General features: G+C 37.3%; 1 protein-coding gene across 11 annotated transcripts in view; it reads left to right on the top strand.

Moving 5' to 3' along the window:
- The window catches only part of EMSY (EMSY transcriptional repressor, BRCA2 interacting), an 86,751-nt gene extending 69,055 nt beyond the window's left edge, over nucleotides 1-17,696 (top strand). For 4 of the 11 annotated variants that reach the window (XM_057750888.1, XM_057750883.1, XM_057750885.1 and 1 more), the window contains 7 exons: nucleotides 1,604-1,768; nucleotides 3,464-3,619; nucleotides 4,653-4,694; nucleotides 7,354-7,505; nucleotides 9,570-10,133; nucleotides 11,129-11,629; nucleotides 15,549-17,695. In XM_057750888.1, coding sequence (XP_057606871.1) covers nucleotides 1,604-1,768; nucleotides 3,464-3,619; nucleotides 4,653-4,694; nucleotides 7,354-7,505; nucleotides 9,570-10,133; nucleotides 11,129-11,629; nucleotides 15,549-15,743 — 1,775 coding nt within the window. In that variant the 3' untranslated portion in view covers nucleotides 15,744-17,695. Of the gene's footprint in view, nucleotides 1-1,603; nucleotides 1,769-3,463; nucleotides 3,620-4,652; nucleotides 4,695-7,353; nucleotides 7,506-9,569; nucleotides 10,134-11,128; nucleotides 11,630-15,548 lie in introns of all 11 variants that reach the window. The other 7 variants (XM_057750881.1, XM_057750878.1, XM_057750879.1 and 4 more) reach the window with 5 other exon arrangements.
- The last annotated feature ends 4,570 nt before the right edge of the window (nucleotides 17,697-22,266 follow it).

Genomic DNA, 22,266 nt, shown 5'->3' with positions numbered 1-22,266 from the left:
TAAGTTTAAATTCTAAATATCAGCTTAGAATGAGTAAAGAAAAACGGTTATATGTCTCACGTAGCATTTCATATTATTACAGGATACTGTCCTTCAATCATCTAGTTTTCTTTTTGAAAGTTTAGTGGAAATTATACATCCCTGGAGTGGCATGTATTCTACCTAGTGTTGAGAGGGTAGTATGGGGAGCGGAAATACAATTTGTTAATGGTAAAGAAAAATTCCAGATATTTTGTATTTGTATATTGATTTTGTTTTCTTTGGGAAGACAGGTTTTTGTGTTTTGGTTTTTTGTTTTTTTAGAGTCATTCCCTCCTGCTTCACCTTTTTGGACAGCTTTGTGGTTTTTAAAAATATAAAGTTCATAGAAGGTTGAACTTAAGTTGTATTTATTCTTGGTTTTGGGGCTGCATGAATTCTTTTCTGTGATGCTTTCACTGACCATTCCAATTCAAAATAGTCTTTTTCTATATAGTTGCCCTAATCATTTGACTTTATCCCAGAATACAAAGCTATGTTTATGTGTTTATTTTATGTCTCCTCCATTATAATCTAAACTTGGGAGTAGGAGTCATACTTTTATAGTCTATATAATTTCCTGTGTGGTATCTTGGACCAAGGAGTTTAGGAACTTAACAACAGTCTAGTACAACCTACTTATTCTGTAGATGGAAAACTCAATAAATAATTTGTTGCTTGCTTTGATGTGTATTTAGTATTTACATGCATACTTATATAGCATGAATATTATAAGCCTTGAGTTAGGGGTATAATTTATTTTGAAACTAACAAAAAGGCTTAGAATTGAGAACTTTTCAGGCCACAGCCAGAACAACAATAAAATAAAAATAAAACATTTCTATTGTCCTTAATAGTTTATAGAGCTCTTTTACGTATATCATTTCATTATATCCTCAGAAATCCTGTGAGGTAGAGAGGTAATTTTAGTGTTGCCATTTTAGAAATAATGATACTAAGACCCGAAGAATCAACTTGCTGATAACTGATAGAGCTGGGACTATAACTAAGACTTTGAACTCCAGATGTTATACGTGTCCTGTTATATCATGCCGCTTGTAGATCATTTATCCGTTCTTATTTCCTTTCAGTAACTCAGCCACCCAATAAGTGTTGACTGAATGCTCAGATTCTGAATACAGAACACATTTTCAGGTGCATTGGGGAAAATAAGACTCATGCAGCATTTTGTTCTTACTGTACACAAACATGCACCCATACACAAGGCACACCTATTTATGATAACAATTATAACATTGAATTGTAATTTGTCTCTACATGTCTGTCTCTCCAACCAGATTGTGTGCTTCTTGAGCATCCTTTTGTTATTCTATGAGCTCCCTTATATCCTCAGTGCCAAACATAGACTCTGGCACATAGGTGCCCAGTCTGTTGAATGAATGAATGAATGAATAAGTGAATACAGACATGAAAGACATTATTTCCTCTGGGGGCTTACAGTCTTCTTGGGGAGATAAAGCATGAAGTGTATAGTAAAACAAAGATTAAAAACAAAAACAAATTGTTTTTTTTTAAAGAGAAACTTTGTTTATAGGGTTTTTTTTTTTTAACTAATATAAAACAGATTCCCAGCCTGTAGTTCATGTAATTGCTTCCCGGCGTCAGGATTGGTCAGAACATGAGATTGCAATGGAGACTAGCCCCACCATAATTTATCAGGATGTATCCAGTGAATCACAATCAGCTACTTCAACAATCAAAGCTCTGTTAGAACTCCAACAGACAACAGGTATGAATTCACATGCTCAATTGAATGAAGCATGTTTTCTCTAGAGATGGGTTGTGCTAAAATACTATTACTGTTATATTTTCTTTGTTATTATTTGAGCACATTTCCCCCCTCTGGACTTGTCTATAATTATTGGTGCAGTCTGTTTACTTGTCAGTTCATTAAGGTGTTCACAGGAGTACTGAAGGATAGACAGACTATAGTCAGTAGAAAGAAGAATAAATGGCAGAGCTCTTTCTTCTCTGTCTCCTGCTTAAAATGGACAATCTTAGTTGCCTTTTGTTACCAGAAAGGAGTAGGTCTATCAGTTCTAAGCACAAAGATAAATGCAGTACAGTTGCCAATTCTATTCAACAACAGTAGGAGGCAGATTGAAGGGCCCCTGCCATCCTCCTTGATATTGGTGGGGCATTTTTGTGGCCATTAAAACACCATTAATGGCCTTCTTAGCATTCTAATTTTTTTTTATCTTCATATTCTTTGTGTAATTTAACAACTTGAGCTTCCACGTAAAGCAATTCTTACTTAACAAGATCCAATCAGTATTTCTAGTTATTAAATATCTTCAGTAAACTCTAAGCAAAACTGTATTAGTTATACTGACTTTTATATTATAATATGTCAGATATTGTCAGAGTATTTGAGAGACCTTAGCAATGATCTCATCCAACCAACCCTTTCATTATGGATAAACAAACCAGTTGATTAGCGGCAGAGTGAGAGTCCATGTCTTTTGATTCCTAGGTCAATGCCCTCTCTACTTGTGGGGTAACTTTTGTACTCCTTTGGTTTTGTTTTGCTTTCTTTGTTTAAATGATTATCTTGATTTTGTCACATTATATGCTTGAGAATAATCTGAATGATCATTCAGTGGGACTGAATTACTGATTACTATTTGTTGTAACATCCACTCTACACTACCCAAAGAATACTAGCTTTTAAGTCTTTGGTCTAATCTTTCTATTGGTGTTATTTTTGGCTTTAGGCATTTCCTCAGCTTCTTGTCTTTGACATACTCAGCTATTTCCATTAATGCCTTATAGAGGGTGGAAAACAAATTATTTTGTAGAAAAAGTGATAATATAGAAAGTTATTCTATCCATGGAAACCATTCTTGATTCCAGATCATTCCATAGACATTTTTGCAGGAATAGAGAGGCCATATTTTCCTGACACTGAAACTTTTTTTTCTTTAAGAGTCACTAAAAATATTGTAACATTTCTTCGGAGATTATCTTGAATTTTTAATAGATCACATTAAACTGGTCACTGTGTTGTGCTTTTCTGGGCAGGTGTGCCCTAGAGCAAATCATGCTGTGTACTGCTTACTCACACTTTGTTTTCAGGTTGGTGAACTCCACAATACCAGGCAGTACCTTGAAGAAGGGTAAAGCAAATGTTCTAAGGGGAGTATGTACAAGGGAAACAGATCTAATTACTTGGCCTAGTGATAATGGGGGGAAGGGGGTTAGTCTGATTGCATATGGATTCTTGCTAGGCTGCTGAGTATGGTTGCACAAGTTGTGCATTCCACAGCCATACATAGCAGTCTGCTCTTTTGTTTTCAACTCACTGACTCCTTAGTCACTGCCCATGTGGCACCCCAGAGGTCTTGTTCATTATTCCCATGAACTACTCTGGTTTTAGTACTTGTTTGTAATAAAAGTTAATTTTTCCCCTGACTTTTTTATACAGTGAAGGAAAAATTGGAATCTAAACCAAGACAACCCACTATTGACTTGAGTCAAATGGCAGTGCCTATTCAGATGACCCAGGAAAAGAGACATTCTCCTGAGAGTCCATCAATTGCTGTGGTAGAGTCAGAACTAGTTGCTGAATACATCACTACTGGTAGGTGTCCTCTTAAAAAGTAGTATTAAGGTAGGAGAGCTACCTTTCTGGATTTCATGGGATGTTGTTTGGGGGAGAATATATTTTTTATATTTCTAGATCTCTTCCGGTTTTCTCTGAGAGCAGATTCACATTGTCCTTGGGATTTACCCTGTCTTTAATGACTAGGGAGAAAAAAATCAATAGGTTGTTACAAAGTTTGCAAGTAATATAAAACTGCCAGTTGGCCATAAATAACATCTGTGAACATAGGGCAATAGTTGTGAGAGGATAGAATATCTTTTTTATAAGAATAAATATTCATATGCATCTGGATCTTTTAGTTTTGGGGAAAGGGAGGTGGGTCAAGGGAGGTGGGTCAAGGGAAAAAGAAGGTATAAAATCCAACCCTTTTTTAAAAATGTAAAGAAAAAAATGTGGAAAATTTTATATCCCTGTAAATACCTTAGAGTTCTAGTGGAAAGCACATTAGGTATTTGTTTAAAATGTGGTCTGGCAGCAAAACACTAATGAGATTTTTAGATGGCATATGTAGAGAAGTGGAGCAGGAAGGATAATAGATTCTTTCATATTCTGGTGAGACCACACCTGGAATGCTGCTCTCTGTTTTAGACACTTTATTACCTCAAGATTTGAAATAGTTCAGAGAGTAGTAATGTGAATAATTAGGGGTTGGGAGAGATGACTTATGAGGCAGTATGTAAAGAACACCTGTCTTACGTTTTTCTAAGCAGTGATTAAAAGAGAACATAAAGTTACAAATATTTGAAGGATGTAAATACCAAAGTGGAAAAGGATTTCTTTGGCATCATTTTAGGAGATATTGTTAAGACTAATAGGTTAAAATTGCCTAAAGGGAAAATCCAATTAAAGATTATGTAAATCCATCTAGCATCTTTTTTAGAGATATTTAACAAAAAGCAGAGGGCAGTATGTTGGGGAAATCAATAATAACTTCTGGGGATAGACTATATTATCAAACGGTGAATAGATGAAAAGACCTATGATTTCTTCCCTTACTTATCCTTTTCAGAACGCACTGATGAGGGCACAGAGATTGCTTTTCCCCTTCTAGGTAAGTGGTGTGCATCCATTTGTAGTATAACTGAAGGTAAAAGATGGTTGTTTGGGGGGAACCACTTAAATGGATGCGCTCTACTCTGATCTGGTAGAGGAAAGGTAAGCTCTACTCAGTGAAAGGGAGAGAGACTTTCCTTTTGCAGAATATTGGCATTCTTTCTCAGAAATGAGCAGTTTGACATTGGAAAAATGAGTTGTTTAAAGAAGTGACTGTTTTATGGTGTTTACATGGCCCAGTTAAAGTCACTTCAGCTGTTTTCCAAATATGCACTCAGTGACCTCCCTTCCATAATCTTCTCCCATCATAGCCTGAGCCTCAGTGTGTTTTCTCTGACTTCAAAGCCAATTTCCTGGCCCTGGCCTCTTGTATCATCCTGCAGTGGATGTTATTTTTCTCTAACTTTCCTGCACTCTGAGGAAGTACTATGAAGAGATCTATAGTTATCTTGAATGAGGATTATTTTTAAATGGTTTTAGTTGATCATCTATTAAATCCACTTCATTTCTTAATAAATTTAATGTAATAATTATGAAGATTAGTGTGGGCAGCAGAAATCTTCTGTATAATCTGATAATTTCATCAGAAATTATATTTATTTTTTATTTTCAAATGTCATTCATTTCTGATAATGCTTCCATCAGTGAAAAACTTCATTAATTTGCTTGCTTAATTTTAATATTATTAGTATGATTTGTTTTTTCTCCTATTCAGTTATAAATTTTAATATAAACCTTAACTCCCTTTTTTTTCAGTTTGGCTGAACACATATGAAAGATTTTATTAACACATATAATTTAAAATGTACATATAAAGGGTATTGTGAAATATAGTGAAATACTGTAGTACATTTATAAAAGAGTACTGGTGATGCTGCCTATAACCTCATATCACATGTAGGCATATGTATAGCAACAATAGAAAAACTGCATTTGTGAGTATAGATAGAATGTGTTATAAAAATAAAGCTTCTTTATATTTCACATGTAAGCATAGTTTTCTTTAAGATTTATTTTATTATTTATTTATTTTATTTTTGGCTGCATTGGGTCTTCATTGCTGCGCACAGTCTCTCTCCAGTTGTGGCAAGCCGGGGCTGCTCCTTGCCGCAGCGCATGGGCCTCTCACCATGGCGGCCTCTCCCGTTGCAGAGCGTGGGCTCTAGAGCGCAGTCTCCGCAGCTGTGGCACCCGGGCCCAGCTGCTCTGTGGCATGTGGGATCCTCCTGGCCTAGGGATCGAACCCGTGTCCCGTGCATTGGCAGGCAGACTCCCAACCATTGCGCCACCAGGGAAGCCCCCACTGCATAGTTTTAAAGTGCTGTACTTATAACACATAAATGGCACTTTCACATTCATTTCTGTAGTGATCATCTTACCCTTGGGCACCCCAATGTGACTTTTCTAAGTATGGAATCACTACTACTTGAAATTGTAGGTCAAGATATATGCGAATTAGAACCGTGGATTATTGAGAGAGTTCTGATATTCTCAAAATCCTTAACTAATTTTACAGATTTATTTTAATCTGTTCCTTATTCAAAAAGTTGGTTTCCCAGTAAACATAAACATTTTTGCTCTGTAGAATAAGAAGTGATGATTGTTTATACTGTTTAAAAAGTTGAGATTGAGATTGATTAAAAATGGTAGTTTGGCATCAACATAGATGTATAGTTGATGTATGGTTTTATATCTATACATAAATGTAAATATAAATGTATAGTTTACTCCATGGAACCTTGTTGCAAGAAACTAAGACAACTAAGGGGTTGTTTCCTAAACTATACTCTTACTTATTTGTGTCAGATGGGCTAAATTTGAGAAGATGAAAGAACACTGACTTTTTTGTTATTTTGTTAACTTTATATTTTAGTACTTAACAATTTAAGGACCATTTTCAATTCATTACTTCATTTGGTCCTCTTCTAAGAAATAAATTTTTATCCCAATATAAAACCAAAAATAAAACAAACAAAATAAAACCTCTGCATTTTAGAGGTTAATAACATAGAGTTTAAGTGACCTCTTCAAATTCACATGGCTGGTTGATGGCAGAGTGGGACAGAATCCAGTTATGACTCTTGGTCCAGTTCTCTTTCTGCAGTATCACTTTGACCTCTTACATCTTCAGGATATGAGACAGTGTCACTTTCTATATAAAGGAGTGAATTTTTTGTATTGCATCTGGTTTTTGTATTGCATTTGGAACTGGGACCAAGAAATTAAAGAACTTGTACTGTCTCACTGTCCTTAAAGATGTTAGTCTGGCATTTGATTGCAGAAACTTATTGTTCTGTTACCTTAATGGGGTAAAGGTCACTGGAGAAAGAGTACAATTCACAGGAGGATATAACTTTAAGGGACTTGATCCTCCTTTGTGATAATAGTTTTCACAGTGCTTCCACATACATTTCTCATCTCATCCTTATAATAGCTTTGTTATTCCCATTTTACAGATGAGGACACAGAGTCTCAGAGAAGATAAGTGACTTTCTCAGAGTCACACAGCTCATAAATGGGCAGACTCTGGTCTTCTGCCTCCTAGTGCCACACTTTCTCTCTGTGATGCAATCTCACAGACATTTGTTTAAAATGACTGCTGGTTACAGATGCAGTGGTGATTTCTGGAGAAATATCATCACCTCCTCTATTTTCAGTCAGCCATCGCTCCCAGCCCCAACAGCCCTCCCAGCCTCAGCGGACCCTCCTCCAGCATGTGGCTCAGTCACAGACCGCAACACAGACTTCGGTGGTGGTGAAGTCCATCCCAGCATCTTCCCCTGGAGCAATCACCCACATAATGCAGCAGGTTGTATCTCTTCTTTTTCCTCCTACCTTCTATAACTGCCTCCTTCATAAAGTAAGGTTCAGTTTCATCTCCCATTATAAGAGGGGAAATAACTGAGTTGAAGAGTGTTTGTATAGTTCTTTCATCTGTGAGGAGTGAGTAAAGGAAATGAACTGAGAGTCTTAACACCAGAAAGTAATTAAGAAATAGTATTCTTGGGCTTCCTAGGTGGCGCAGTGGTTAAGAATCCGCCTGCCAATGCAGAGGTCACGGGTTCGATCCCAGCTCCAGGAAGATCCCACATGCCGCGGAGCAACTAAGCCCGTGTGCCAAAAAAAAAAAAAAAAATAGTATTCTTGGATCTTCTGTGAACTCTTAACATTTCAAAAGGGTAAGGCTATCTAGATGAATCTGTGACATCAGAATTAGTCACTGTTTCTATGTATTTTATTGTTATGAAAGGATTTATCACTAAGGTAAGATTTTCAGATGAAATAGAAGTTGGCTTGCTTAGCAGTTTGTTGCTGGGGTTTTCATTTGTTTTACTCTTTGCTTTTATAATGAATCCTTATGGAAACATTAAGAATAAGTAGGTAAATAAATATTTGACTTCTTTTACTGTATGTGACCAATTGAGGAAGAGACTCAATAGGAAGGAGAGTGAATTAATATGAAACAAAGTCTGGTACCGAGGGTAATGGGGAAAAGGGAAAAATACATTGACACATTGATTTTGTGCCAGATACTGTGCTTTGAGCTTTAAATACTTTAACTCGTTTAATTCTTGCTATGATCGTGCAAGGTGGGTGAATTATCCCTCTTACAAATGAGGAAACTCATGCTCATAGAAATTAAATAACCAATTCTGGGTGGCAGAGCCAGGATTTAAAACCAAAGTATCCTGCCTCTATTCTAAAGTAATATCATAAATATCAGATTTAGGCATGACTTATCATTAGCAGCCACATAAATTGTCATCACTCAACTGGTAGCAGTTGGCCCTAATTACAAGCAAACTATCAGAGAGGCAATGAAGAAATTGTTGAATTAAAAACCTGTATGTGTAAGGTCATTAGGAAATAGAGGAGGGTTTCAACTGAATCTCAAAGTTTTAAAGTTTAGAGTAGATGCGTAGCATTTGACAAGGCAGTGGGAAGGATGGGGTTGAGTGGATCTTCTATAACTGAGGGAAGCCAGATGGCTGGAGGTTTTGCTGGGTGTCAGCTCTCAGCCTGGAGTCTGGCCCTCATCTGGCTGTCCTGACGTTGACCTTTCTCAAGACATCAAGAGAGATTGGACAGCTGGCCCTAATCATGTCACTCAAGATCACTGCCTCCTCCCAACCCTATTATAACTGACACCAGGCCATCTCCCTTTCTACTGACAGGGCTACTTTTGTCCCCTCCCCAGTTTCCTTCCCTCCTGGGAGCCAGGTGTCTGGGGAGCCATTGCTGGTGGACCTGGAACCCAAGCAAAGAAAGGGTGAGGAGGGTGGATGCAGAGGGCAGTTCACACAGACCTTGGTGAAGCCTGACAAACCGTCTCCACTTGGAGCAGAGAGGCCCTCTGTGGGGACTGGGATGGGCATGGCCCTCAGAAACTCCTGCCTTCTGGACCATGCTGGATGGGTGCATGGATAAAGTGGGCTTCTCTAAACCTTGGCTTTTCTCTACATAACTCACTTCTGGGTTGCTGTGTTCTTCCTTTGGATGGATGAACAGCTCTGATGACCAGGCTGAAGAGCTGTGTCCTGAGCCAGGGAGCCTTTTCTTTTTCTGTGTTGTGCTGTGCTTGCAGGGCATCCTTATTTCTCTTACCTATAAGTTCTGGGCCCTCCAGGACTTTTCTTATTGCAGTGAGTTGGCCAGTTTTTTCAGTAATTAATGTCTAAGAGTTGAAGTTATGAGAGTCTCAACCTAAGCACCGTTTAGATTTATAAACCTTGAGGTTTTTTGGTCTTTTTAGGTTCTCCCTTCTGAAATTTTTTGAATGATTCTTGTAATCAAGTCTCTTCCAATTTGAGAAAAATGTAGCAATATAGGTGTTTTTCTTATTTCATTCTTATTTTGTGCCTTTTTTACTTAGGCATTAAGCAGTCACACTGCTTTTACCAAACACAGCGAGGAACTTGGAACTGAGGAGGGCGAGGTTGAAGAGATGGACACTTTAGACCCTCAGACAGGTCTGTTTTATCGATCTGCCCTGACTCAGTCACAGTCAGCTAAACAGCAGAAACTTAGCCAGCCACAGCTGGAACAGACTCAGCTGCAAGTGAAAACTCTGCAGTGCTTCCAGACTAAACAGAAGCAGACCATCCACCTGCAGGCAGACCAGCTCCAGCACAAACTCCCGCAAATGCCCCAGCTTTCCATCAGGCATCAAAAACTCACCCCTCTCCAGCAAGAACAAGCACAGCCCAAGCCAGATGTACAGCACACACAGCATCCCATGGTGGCCAAAGACAGGCAGCTTCCTACCTTAATGGCACAGCCCCCACAAACTGTAGTACAGGTGCTTGCAGTGAAAACCACTCAGCAGCTCCCTAAGCTGCAGCAGGCTCCGAACCAGCCAAAAATCTACGTGCAACCCCAAACCCCCCAGAGCCAAATGCCGCTCCCAGCCTCGTCAGAGAAACAGCCGGCAAGCCAGGTAACGGAATATTGATAGCATGCAAAGTTAAACTTCTCTGTTCACGGAAAAAATGAGAACATCACGGCCCTATTGTGATTAGCAGTGCATTCTCCTGGCAAGAGGAAACTCAAAAGCCTCATTACGCTGGTATTACTTTACCCCATCAGAAGGTTGACATTAGGGAAGAAATGCACGCATTAATATAGGATGAAAAAAAAAAAAGCATAGCACTCAGAACTTGATTTTCCAGGCAGTTTTTAATGAAATAACTTCAGCATTGATCAACAGTGCATAGAAGAGATATCCCTAAATTATTTTTATTTTTTAGGTATAAAATATTTATTTCCATGCCTGTAAACTCTTATTTCTGTGGCAGTAATGCTAATAAGTAAACTATAGTCTTTTAAGGATCTTCATTGACCGTCTTCCTTTGTAGTTTACATCATCACCATTTGGTTAATAAATTTATCTTCTAGATTTATCTTCTAGATTTTGGAGGAATTATCTGTGAATATTGAAAAGAAAAATTATATTAGGGAAAATCAGTGGCTTTGAAGTGATTTATGTGTGTATGTGTGTATTGTAAATGCATATATATATATATAGAATATGTTTGTATAAATGTATTTTGAAGCAAAAGATTGAAAAAAAACCCCTACTTTTTATTTTAAAAAGCTGAAGATTATATGAAATAATTTGAGGTGGGTTGAAGGTGTACTGTGTGGGGATGTAAATCCCAAAGGAAAACAAGGCTGCTGTGACATTTTTTTTCCTTTACTGCTATGAAATTTGGCTGGATGAAAAAAGGTTCTTTTGACCCCTCTTCCTCTTTTGCTAGGTTTCTTAAAAGCAACCAGATACTTTCCCATCAGCCCTCTTTTTAAAACACCGAGCTTCAAAATATCTTCCTAGTGTACTGCACAAATGTTTCTTTTGCCATATTGTCTGGGGTGTTTGATAGGTTTTCTCAAAGATATGTAGCTGTAACACACACAACCCCAATTTGTTTTCAGGTGGAGCAGCCAATTATAACCCAAGGATCCTCTGTTACAAAGATAACTTTTGAGGGGCGCCAGCCTCCCACAGTTACAAAGATAACTGGTGGCAGTTCTGTGCCTAAGTTGACATCACCAGTTACAAGCATATCTCCCATTCAGGCCTCTGAGAAGACAGCAGTGTCAGACATTTTGAAAATGTCTTTGATGGAAGCTCAGATTGATGCAAATGTAGAGCATATGGTAGTGGATCCCCCAAAGAAGGCTCTTACCACTAGTATGCTCACTGGTGAAGCAGGATCATTACCCTCCACCCATGTGGTGGTGGCAGGGATGGCGAATTCCACTCCCCAGCAACAGAAATGTAGAGAGTCCTGTTCAAGTCCATCTGCTGTTGGCCCTCCCCTAACAACAAGGAAAATCGATGCGCCAGGAATACCTACGACAGGCCAGTTCATGCGTATTCAGAATGTAGGCCTAAAGAAAGCTGAAGAGAGCCCAGCAGAAATTATCATCCAGGTAAGAATCGGAAGGAACATAAGAAATCTTGGGCATCTTGTGGGTTGGGGGTTTGGCGTGTTTTGGGATGTCACAGGAAGAGTCAAACCAAAATGGGAAAGAGATTATCTTTGAGATGGCATATGACAAATTTGGTTTACTACCTGTTACAAACACACAAATTTATACTATTTTCTCAAAAAGAGTCCTAAAAAATTGATAGATACTGTCACAACAGCACACCTTAGAGACAGTCAAGGGCCCTGAGCCCCTGTGTCTGCTTGATTCATAGGTGCAAGCCACACTTGCTAGTGTTGACCCAGCAAGTCAACCTACAAGATCAGCAACTTCCCAGGTCAAACTTTGGGCTCCTCTGTCTTTGCCCAAAGAATATAAGTAGTTTGTACTCCTGGGATATAACTGGATTGTACTCCTCTTTCAAGTTAATTTCAGGGACCCTTTCCTTGCAGAAACTCAGTTCTTGATCTTGATCCAAATTTATGATTTTCAGGATAATAAAACCTTAATTAACTGAAATGTCTGGAGAAACAAGTTGTAAGAGAATGTTTCTTAGTAATTTAATTTTATGTCTAATTTGGGATTAACTGTAAAGCTTTGCTTTTTATTTCAATCATTGTGTTATTGAAAAATCTTATTATGGTTACTGTCCTGCCTTGGTAAGTACAGGCTAGTGAACATAATGAATTATTCTTTGACAGTAGATCTAACTATGCCTCACGTTCCCTTCATTCTAAAACTCATCTGTCATTATGTATAACAGATCCAGACTGAAGAGGTACTGGGTCCAGAGTAGCTTTTAGAAGTTGTGTTTTATTTCCCTCTCTCTTTACAAGGTATCAGGTTGTTTTCTTAACATTTGTCATTTTTTGCTTGGAAGGTATCAGAGCAGCACATTTTAGTTAATTGAGAATTTGGATTTATTGAAATGTGGATAGTCTAGTATTTACCATAGATTCACTATTGTGTAACTTAGACGTTCCTGTAGTAAATTTTGCCTTTCCTGTGATGCCAAGCCATGAGAGAATGCAAATTGACTAATATTAATCCAAATATAATGTAACTTTGTACGTGGGAATTGCTTCAGTGGAAATAGATCTGGCCATTGAATTATTCAAATAATTTGTTCCTTCCTATCAAAACAAATGTTAGTGAACTAAATAATCCTTGACTAAAGGGATTTGTTATGTATTTTTTCTCCTGAAGAGGTAAGGTTTGGTGGAAAAGGAAGTTTCCTGGCTTTGCCATTCACTGTGTGACTTTGGGCAAGACTGCTTAACCTCACTGTGCCTTAGTTTCCTCATCAGTAAAATGGGAATAAGGAGTGCCTACTTTACATGATTGACATAAGGATTACACAGAATTGAGATGAAGCACCTAGCACAGTACCTGGCTTGTAGTGATTGCCCAGTAAGTGGTAGCTATTACTATTTTTACTAAAATTTACTGTGGCTGCTAGGAGTTTGAATTGGTGTACTCACTAAATTGAAAATAATTTTGAATAGCTTATTTGGAAATTATTTTCTGTACTTTGTGAACAGGGGTGAAAATGTAATTTGCTTCATGTATCAAGGATGATGGCTAACGAGTAGGTTCTCTGTAAGAGTACTCAGCAAACTTTTAGCATGTACCATATGCTGGGTTGCTGTGTCAGAGGGAAGAGCAGCATAGTGATTAAGAACCAAGCTTTTGGAGTGAGAAATACCTAGATTTGAATCTCACCTGTACTCTTTACCCACATTGTGGCTTTGAGCAACAGAATTAACCTCTGTCTCTGTGATGAAATAGGAAAAATAACACTTACCTCACAAGGTTGTTTTGAGGATTTAGAAAATGTATGTAAAGCAGCTGGTTAAGTGTCTGATATAGAGTAATACTCAGTAAGGATAGCTCCTATTATCATAATCATCACTAATAAACTGTTAGAACATTTTCAGGTCTCACTAGTTATGTTTAGCTTTGACCCAAAGGATTGATTTTTACTGATTTAGTAAAACACCTGTTGACATGAGTGAAGGAAGTCTACAGAAGTTTTGATTCCTTGAAAAATGTTCTGTAAAAATTCAGCACGTTTAATATTAAATGCTTTGTAGACAGATAATCTGTATTCCATTCATTCATTCATTCATTCCACATGTATTTAGCCTTTGTATTTCAGGCACTGTGCTAGGTGTGAGGATAGGGGAGTAAACAAGATGAATGTATCTTCTATTCTGGAGTCTGTATATGAGGAATTCATAGAATTTTAAAACTGCAAGGACCTTTAGAGCATATCTTCTCTAATTACCTTATTTTACACAAGATTAAACTAAAGCTTAAGGAAGTGAAGTGACTTATTCAGAGGTCCACAGCAAGTCAGAGCCAGAGCTGAACTAAAATTCTGACCCCACCTGAGACTCTTTCACAATGATTAGCTTTATGGAACAGGGGCAGGAGGGTGAGGGAAGACAGACAAAAACTTCAACACCCTAGAATCAATGCATAGGCATCTTACACTGTTTTCTTGATAGTATTAGACTCAAGGGGGGGAGTCAAGGAAGGGAGGGAATACAGGGATATGTGTATAAAAACAGATGATTGAACTTGGTATACCCCCCAAAAAATAATAAATAAATAAATTAAATTTAAAAAAAATTAAATTTTCACCTCCCCTCAGTAGAAAGTTGTTTTGGTTAGGTGTATTTTCAAAGTGCTGATATTCAGCTTTGCTCTGGGGTTTTTTATGTTGAAGATACATTATTCATTTGGAAAGTATTTATTGAGCATCTGTTGTGTGCCAGGCCCTGTTCAAAGTTCTGGGCATCTAGCAATGAAAAAGACAGTCAAGATCTGTGCTCTGGTCCATACTCTCTTGGATCTTACGTTCTAAGTGTGAGAAGAAAACAAAGAGAAGATAAATGCAGCGAAGAAAATGTAACAGAACATAATAGGGGTGGGGGGGGGTGGGATCCACCCAGTACTCTGGTTTCCTTTCATAGAAGTAAGGCTTCTCAAAGCTTTTTACTCTAAGCATTTGAATGAAGATGCAGATGACAAGATGGAACCAGCCATGTAAAGATTTGGAGGATGAGTATTCCAGGAGGAAGGGAAGAACTAGTGCAAACACCCTATGGTACAAGTGAGTTTGGCAGAAGGCTGGAGCCATGGTAAGGCTTTTAATTTTATAGCAAGTACAATAGGAAAGAGTTGTAGAGTTTTAAGTAGTGGTATGATATGAACTGACATACCTTTTAAGAAGGTGTATAGTAAAGTTGAGGAAAAAGAATCTGACAAGGAAATATGGCCTAATATGTGTTTCTCTATTGCTATTTTTATTGTTTAAAAGTTTTGTCCTCTCTAGTCTTATTTTAAATGAAGATTTTAATTATGTGACCCAAACAAATAACTTTCCCTTTGAAGTACAAAATGGCTTAAAATATATTGTAGTATCAGCAGATTAATCATTCATCTTGCATATAATAATAAGCAAAATCTGATTACATTTAAAATTTGCTTAATGACCAAATAAAAATGTCCGTAATAGTAAGCAAAATCTGATTACATTTAAAATTTGTTTAATGACCAAATAAAAATGTCCTGTCTCTTGAATTAGTCACACACTTCAGCCTCCTTTGTTAGAAGAGGCACCATCAAGGTGTGAAAAGATCACTTTGAGTTACAGAGGACTTTGATTTCAATCTTGTCATCCTGGCATTAACCCTGACCAACTGTGTGACCTTGATTGAGTCACTTACTATCTTAGTTTCCTCATTTGTAAAACGGGAATAATGTTAAGCATCTAGCACAGTGCCTGGCATCTAGTAGTTGTCCAGTTATTGTCAGTTTCCTTTCTTCTTACCTTATTGTTGTTAGGGAAATCATTCTGTTACTTTTTTTTTTCTTTTTTTACCATAAAGCTTCTCTCCTGTGTCTTCTCTTCCAGGCCATCCCCCAGTATGCTATTCCTTGCCACTCCAGCTCCAACGTGGTAGTAGAGCCCAGCGGGCTCCTTGAGCTGAACAACTTCACCAGTCAGCAGCTGGATGATGATGAGACGACAATGGAACAGGACATAGACAGTAGCACAGAGGATGGAACCGAGCCCAGCCCCTCTCAGAGTTCTGCTGAACGGTCCTAGTGTTTTGGACACAGGAGTGCACTTTAAAACCTATTTGGTTACCAAGTGTCCAGGGAAGCCCTTGTATTTTGATGTCTAAAGAGAGCACTTTGCCCATGCTTAGGCCGTGGACCCTGAAACAGCAGTGTTTCAACAAGAATTGCTGCAGGAGTAGCATTTTAAAACAAGGTGAAACTCACAGGGGAATGTACTTTTTTTTTAAGAAAAGAAAAAGATGCACATCTACAGTGACATAAGACCTGATAGATATTCTTTTTCTGTTGGACCATGGCTAATGGAAAAGTTTGTCTTGCAGTGGAAAGAGACTTTTCCTGTGAATGTTCCGCAACTGGTTTCTACTGAGCAAAACACCTTGGAAAGAGGAGAATGTGAATAGTTTGTATTTTGGAGCAGTGTGTCAGGAACAGCTTTTAGTTTCTTTTTTTAATCTTGAATGTTTTTACAAATCCCTGCAAGTGCTGAATTGGTTAACATATTACATCTGCTCGGTTCATATTTTATAAAATAACTAGTTCTTTAATACTGGCATTAAAGAATCCTTGTTAGATGATGGAAATCAGGTCCCTAACCAGTGGGAAGTGCTTTTTGGGTGGCTTGTACAGTCTCACCAATTGTATGCTAATTTATTGTGTTGTTGTTCCTTTGTGCTCTAGGCAGCACACTTGCCTTCTATTTATTTAAATGTAAACATTTCAAAGCAGGCCATATTTCTCTGACAGATTTCCTGTAAGCCAGGATTGCCTACCTTTTCCACCTCCCAACCTCCCCCTTCTCCTTTAAGAAAACTTATGAGAAAATGTTTCATTGTGAAACAGAGGAAAAGAAACATTTTCTGGTCCAAAGGAAGTTTTCGGTTACTTTTAGGAAAACAAATTATTCATATGATACTATCTTAACATTGAAATTGCACATTCATGTGGGACTTGAGACTTTGAAAATAACTTTTACATACTTTTGTTTAACCCCCTTTGAAATGTATAAAAAGTTCATTTACAGTTCTAAATGTAATGTTTTTAAGCATTCTACCTTTTTAGGGCATGATTTGTTTAAGCAATATGTTTGGGTCTTGTGATCACTGTCTGTCACAAGTAGAGTGAGGGGTAAGAGGGTGGGAGGGTAAGAATCAGTTTTGACAAGCAGTGGCAAAGGAAACTATACTTTTCATTTTTTAAAAAAAAATGTAAATAGAAAAGTTTTTAACGGTTTTATATAGATTTCACTATAAATAAGCATTTTAAGGCTGACAGATGTTGAACTGTACATACATATATCAGCATAACTGCCCAATTTTTTGGTGCTGAAGTACTGTAAGTAGAATTCATCAATGGTCTCCTAATTTTTACATCTGTATCTGGGAAAAAAACTGTGATCCTGTAGTTAATAAATTCCCACTAGAGTAACACTGAAGATTTAAACACAAGCATTCACAAGATGCACTGATCTGTGGTAGTTGTCATTATTTCTATTACGTGATAATGACTTATACCCATAGATGGAGCTGTTGGATGTTATTTTGTTGTACAAATTCATGTTTAAAAGACTTTGTGACTGTTTCTAGTTAAGTAATTTTTTTAACCTCTTGGGTTGTAGACTTCTTTGAAAATCTGATTACACTATGAACTCTCTCACCAAAAAAATACACATGCCAATATACATATTAGGTTTTGCATACATTTTTGGGGGTTCATGGGCCCCTAAGCCTATCCATGTATTCCAGGTTAAGCCCTCTGTTATGGTCAGTCCATTACTTACAGATGTAAGTTTTTATAAAATAAAATATCTTTTAAATATTTGTGGATCAGGTAACAAGAGCAAACTTGAATAAAGTCGTTATGTTCTACTTATACATATTCTGGCACCACAGCATACCTGTGTCCCTTTGAGAATTTAGCCTTAATATGTTTCAGCAACTGAAATGGCAAATGAAATTTCCATAGTCTACATTTTAAAAAATTAATATATATTTTAACAAATTATCAAGTGGGGAATTTAATTTTTTCTTTTAAAGTTGTTAATTTCAAGGAGAGCATGTATTTCAATTTATTTGATGAATATTAATTAAGTATCTTCTGTGTGCCAGGCGCTATTCTAAACACCAAGTATATACCGTAGTGAATAAACAGAAAATCCTACCCTTATGGAGTTGACAAACAAGGTTACGCGCTGATGAAATGGATATGAAGGCTAAAGGAACGAGGAAACAAGAGTGGCTCTTTGATTTCTTGATTAGGATGGTGATGCCATACATGAATCCCCAGGCATTAGATCTGTTAGCATTTCATATATTTTAAGTCCATAAATTAAATGTAAATTTAAGCCATCCACACAAAAGATATTCATAGGTTATGATGCAAATGCTACAAAATTAATAAAACCCTAACAACTGTTACAGGCAGTGATAAGAAAATTCCATTTGGCTTAAAGTAAACTTTGATAAATACTTTGTACTGCAGATGAAGTTTATGGTGAACTTAGAGAACTTTTAAAAAAAAGCAGCTTTATTGAGATTAATTTACATGTCATACAGTTCACTCAGAGTATGCAGCTCAATGGTTTTTTAGTATATTCACAGAGTTTGGCAGTTATCACTACAGTCAATTTTAGAGCATTTGCATGACCCCAAAAAGAAACCCCGCATCCCTGAAACCACCACCACCCTAGCTCTAGGCATCCACTAAACTAATTTCTGTCCCTGTGAATTTGCCTATTCTGGACATTTCATTTAAATGGAATCGTACAATATGTAGTCTTTTGTGACTGGCTTCTTTCACTTAGTATGGTGTTTTCAAGGTTCATGTTGTAGCATGTATCAGTGCTCCATTCCTTTTTATGGCTCAGTAATAGTCCATTGTGTGGATATACCACATTTCATCCGTTCATCAGTTGATGGGCATTTGGGTTGTTTACACTTTGGGGCTCTTATGAATAATGCTGTTATGAACATTAGTGTACAAGTTTTACATAAGTTTTCAATTCTCTTGGGTAAATATCTAGGCGTGCAGTTGCTGGGTCACATGGTAGGTATTTTTAATAATTTGAGGAACTGCCAAACTCTTTTCCACAGTGACTGCACATTTTACATTCTTGCCAGTGGTGCAGGAGAGTTCCAATTTCTCTGCATCTTCTCCAATACTTGCTATAATTTGCCTTTTTAATTATAGCCATACTAGTATATGAAGTGGTACCTCATTGTGGTTCTGATTTACATTTTCTTGATGGCTAGTGATGAGCATTTTTTTCATGTGCTTATTGGCCGTTCACATATCTATGGAGAAATGTCCTTTGCCAATTTCTCAATTGAATTATTTTCTATTATTTAAATTGAGAACTTTTGAAGTACCAAAATATTACTACTGTTAAGAGAAAAGTAAGCTGTTTTCTGGAAATTAATTCATCACTCTTAAAATCTTAATCAGGTTCTCATTCTTCGTCTCTAATGTAACAAATTGCCTAACGTCCTTAAAACTGTATAGAGCTTTATAGTCGAAAACGCTTTTAAATACATTGTGAGGTTCTGTCAATAGCCTGTTGGGCTAGGAGACCTCAGTAGCACCTGCAATAGTGCAGAGGAAATAGTGGTCGGGTTGAGTTCCAGGTTCCTCTGTTTATTGGTCGTGTGAACTTGAGGAAGTTACATTGCCCATAATACAAAGTGAGTATTTCTGACCCTATAGGATTATTGTGAAGGTTAAATGACATAGTTTATGTAAAAACGCCGGCCATTTTTTAAAAAGATTCACTTCAAAAAAATGCCAGGCACAGAGTTAGGCGCTCTATTTTTAAAGTCTATTATTTATATCACTCCCAATTTATAATTCGAAAACTGAGGGCTGGAGGACAAATGATGTACCAAAACTCACAAATTAAGTAGGCATCATGCTGAACCATGAGTTGCTACTTTGTATAGAGGAGTGCATTTGTGCCACCAGACACAGGACTGGCCTTTGGAAGGACAGAGGAACTTGACGTTGGTCTATAACATGATCTTTTCTCCAGCCTTATGTGCCTTCACACAGAGGTGCTCAATTCAGTTTAATTATGTGTCAAACTCCTGATAAGAGGAAATGGAGTGAAAAAGCACCATACAAGCAAGGCCTTTCCAAGAAAGGATAGTGAAAAAACAGTCTTCTGCCTCTGCTTGCAGGTTTATAAGCCTTTAAGTAAGCGAGATTTGATGACCTATATATGTATTGAAAAAAGAATTGAAACACTGTAGATTTGTACTTGTGAGAAGGCTCACTCTGCCTTTTTCTCTCTTCCTTGCTTACCTATACACTGTAACTGAAAACACATGCTTACTTTGAAAAACAAAAACAAAAACCCAACAAGTCTGGGTTTGAATCCTGACAAGCCATGTGAGTTTGGACCAGCTTTAAGAGGCTTAAAACAGCAGAAGATGGAATGAACTATAATTCCTACTTTTAAAAAAGACTGATAGATGAGCAATATTCCTCCCAAATGGTTCTTTCTGGCTTTTCTTTCTCTTCCTTCCAATAAATAGCTACTGGGTACTTTCTTTGCGGAGACATCAGGGATACAGTTGTGAGCCACGGGGAGAAGCCCCTGTCCTCATAGAGCTTCAGCCTAGCGAAGGAGATACATTTATCAAAGATCACACCTAAACGTATTCAGTGCTAAATGCTGTGACAGAAAAATAGTTCCAAGATAGCATAAAAATGGGGAGGTTGGGGAGTTTCCCTCAGGAAAGATTGTTTAAACTGTAATCTGAAGGGAGAGAATTGAACAGCTATTCAGTAGATGGACAGTAGATAAAAAACCTCGTGGTGGAGGGAAGCTTAGGCCTGTGTGGCAGCAGCATGGAGAGCCAGGGCTTCGAGCATAGTGGGAGCGGAAACTGGAGACTGAACTACATGGATTTTGCAGCTTATTGTAAAGGTTTGGGTCTCTTTTCTAAGAACAATGAGAAGTCATTAAAAAGTTTTAAGCCATTGGAGCTGGTAAAACGAATTAATGCATTTGCAAAATATTTAGAGTTATGTTGGTCCGTTGGAACAGAAAAATACGTTTAACATTTCTTTTCCGATGCCAGCCTCATCTCCTTATGTCCTTTTTCTCTAACATCTTCAGTGGTTCCCCAGTACTGTAGTATGAATCTGGCATTCAGGGGTCTTAGCCAAAGCTTCAGTCTACAGTTCCAGATTCATAACTCATGTCACTACACTGGCCTACTGCCTGTCTCCTCCACCACACACAGTTTATGCTCTGCATTAGAAAGTCTCACTCATTCCTCAAAGCCCAGCTTGGATATCACCTCCTTCACCAAGACTGCCCAGATCTCTTCAAGGAGGGTTCCTCCCCAGCACACACCCCAGTGCTAGGTTCCTCTAGCATTTTAGGAGAAACGCGTGTTTACTGAGCACTTATCATTAGTTACCCACTGTGAATTATTTGTATTGCATATGGATCTTCTTTATAGTCTTTTTTTTTTTGGTCAGTACTTAAAGGGTTGCCAATTTTGTTGTTCTCTTCCAGTAACTGATTTTGGGCTTCATTGATTCTATTGTTTTTCTATTCTCTGTTTAATTTATCTCCATTCTATTCTTTATTATTTCTTTTGCTAGTTTTGGTCTTAGCTTTTCTTCTTTTTCTAGTTCCTCAAGATGTAAAGTTAGGTTATTGATTTCTTTTTTAATGTCGGCATTTGCAGCTATAAATTTCCCTGCATGCATTTCTTTTGCTATATTTGCATTTCTTTTGCACTTTGGTATGTTGGTTTTTTGTTTTTTGTTTTTCATTCTTCTCAGGTGTTTTCTAGTTTCTCATGTGATTTCTTCAACCACTGGTTATTTAAGACTGTGTTGTTTAATTTCCATATATTTGTACGTTTTTCAGTTTTACTACTTTTATTAATTTCTATCTTCATTCCACCATAGATGTTCTATCCATGATTGAAAGTAGTGTACTGAAGTCTCCACAAGTCTATTATTCTGGAACTAATTTTCCCTTCAGTTTTATTAATATTTGCTTCATATATTCTGGAACTCTGGTGCATATATCCTTATGATTGTTTTGTGTTCTTGATGAATCAACCCTTTTATCAGTGTACATTGTGCTTCTATGTCTCTCTATTTTTTTGTGTGTGTGTGCTTGTTTGTCTCTTAACAGTTTTTACTTAAAGTCTATTTTGTCTGATATTAGTATAGCCACCTCAGCTCTCTTTTGGTTACCATTTGCATGGAGTATGTTTTTCTGTCCTTTCACTCACAATCTATTTGTGTCTTTGGATCTAAAATGAGTCTCTTGTGGATAGCAGATTGGATCTTTTTTTTCAAATTCAATCTGCCAGTCTTTTTGAATGGAGAGTTTGATCCATTTGCATTTAATGTAATTATTAATAAGGAAGGATTTACTTAAGCCATTTGGTGTTTGTTTTCCATGTGTCTTATGCTTTTTTATCCCCCATTTCCTCCATTGTAGCCTTTTGTGTTTAGTTGATTATTTGTAATGAAATGTGTGTTTTTTTTGTTTTTTTTGTTTTTGTTTTTTTTAGTATATGTGCTGC

The sequence above is a fragment of the Hippopotamus amphibius genome, chromosome 9 (genome assembly GCF_030028045.1).
Source record: "Hippopotamus amphibius kiboko isolate mHipAmp2 chromosome 9, mHipAmp2.hap2, whole genome shotgun sequence".
NCBI classification, from domain to species: Eukaryota; Metazoa; Chordata; class Mammalia; order Artiodactyla; family Hippopotamidae; genus Hippopotamus; species Hippopotamus amphibius.
Note: the sequence above shows the minus strand (reverse complement) of the source record. Positions and strands in the feature narration are given on the sequence as shown.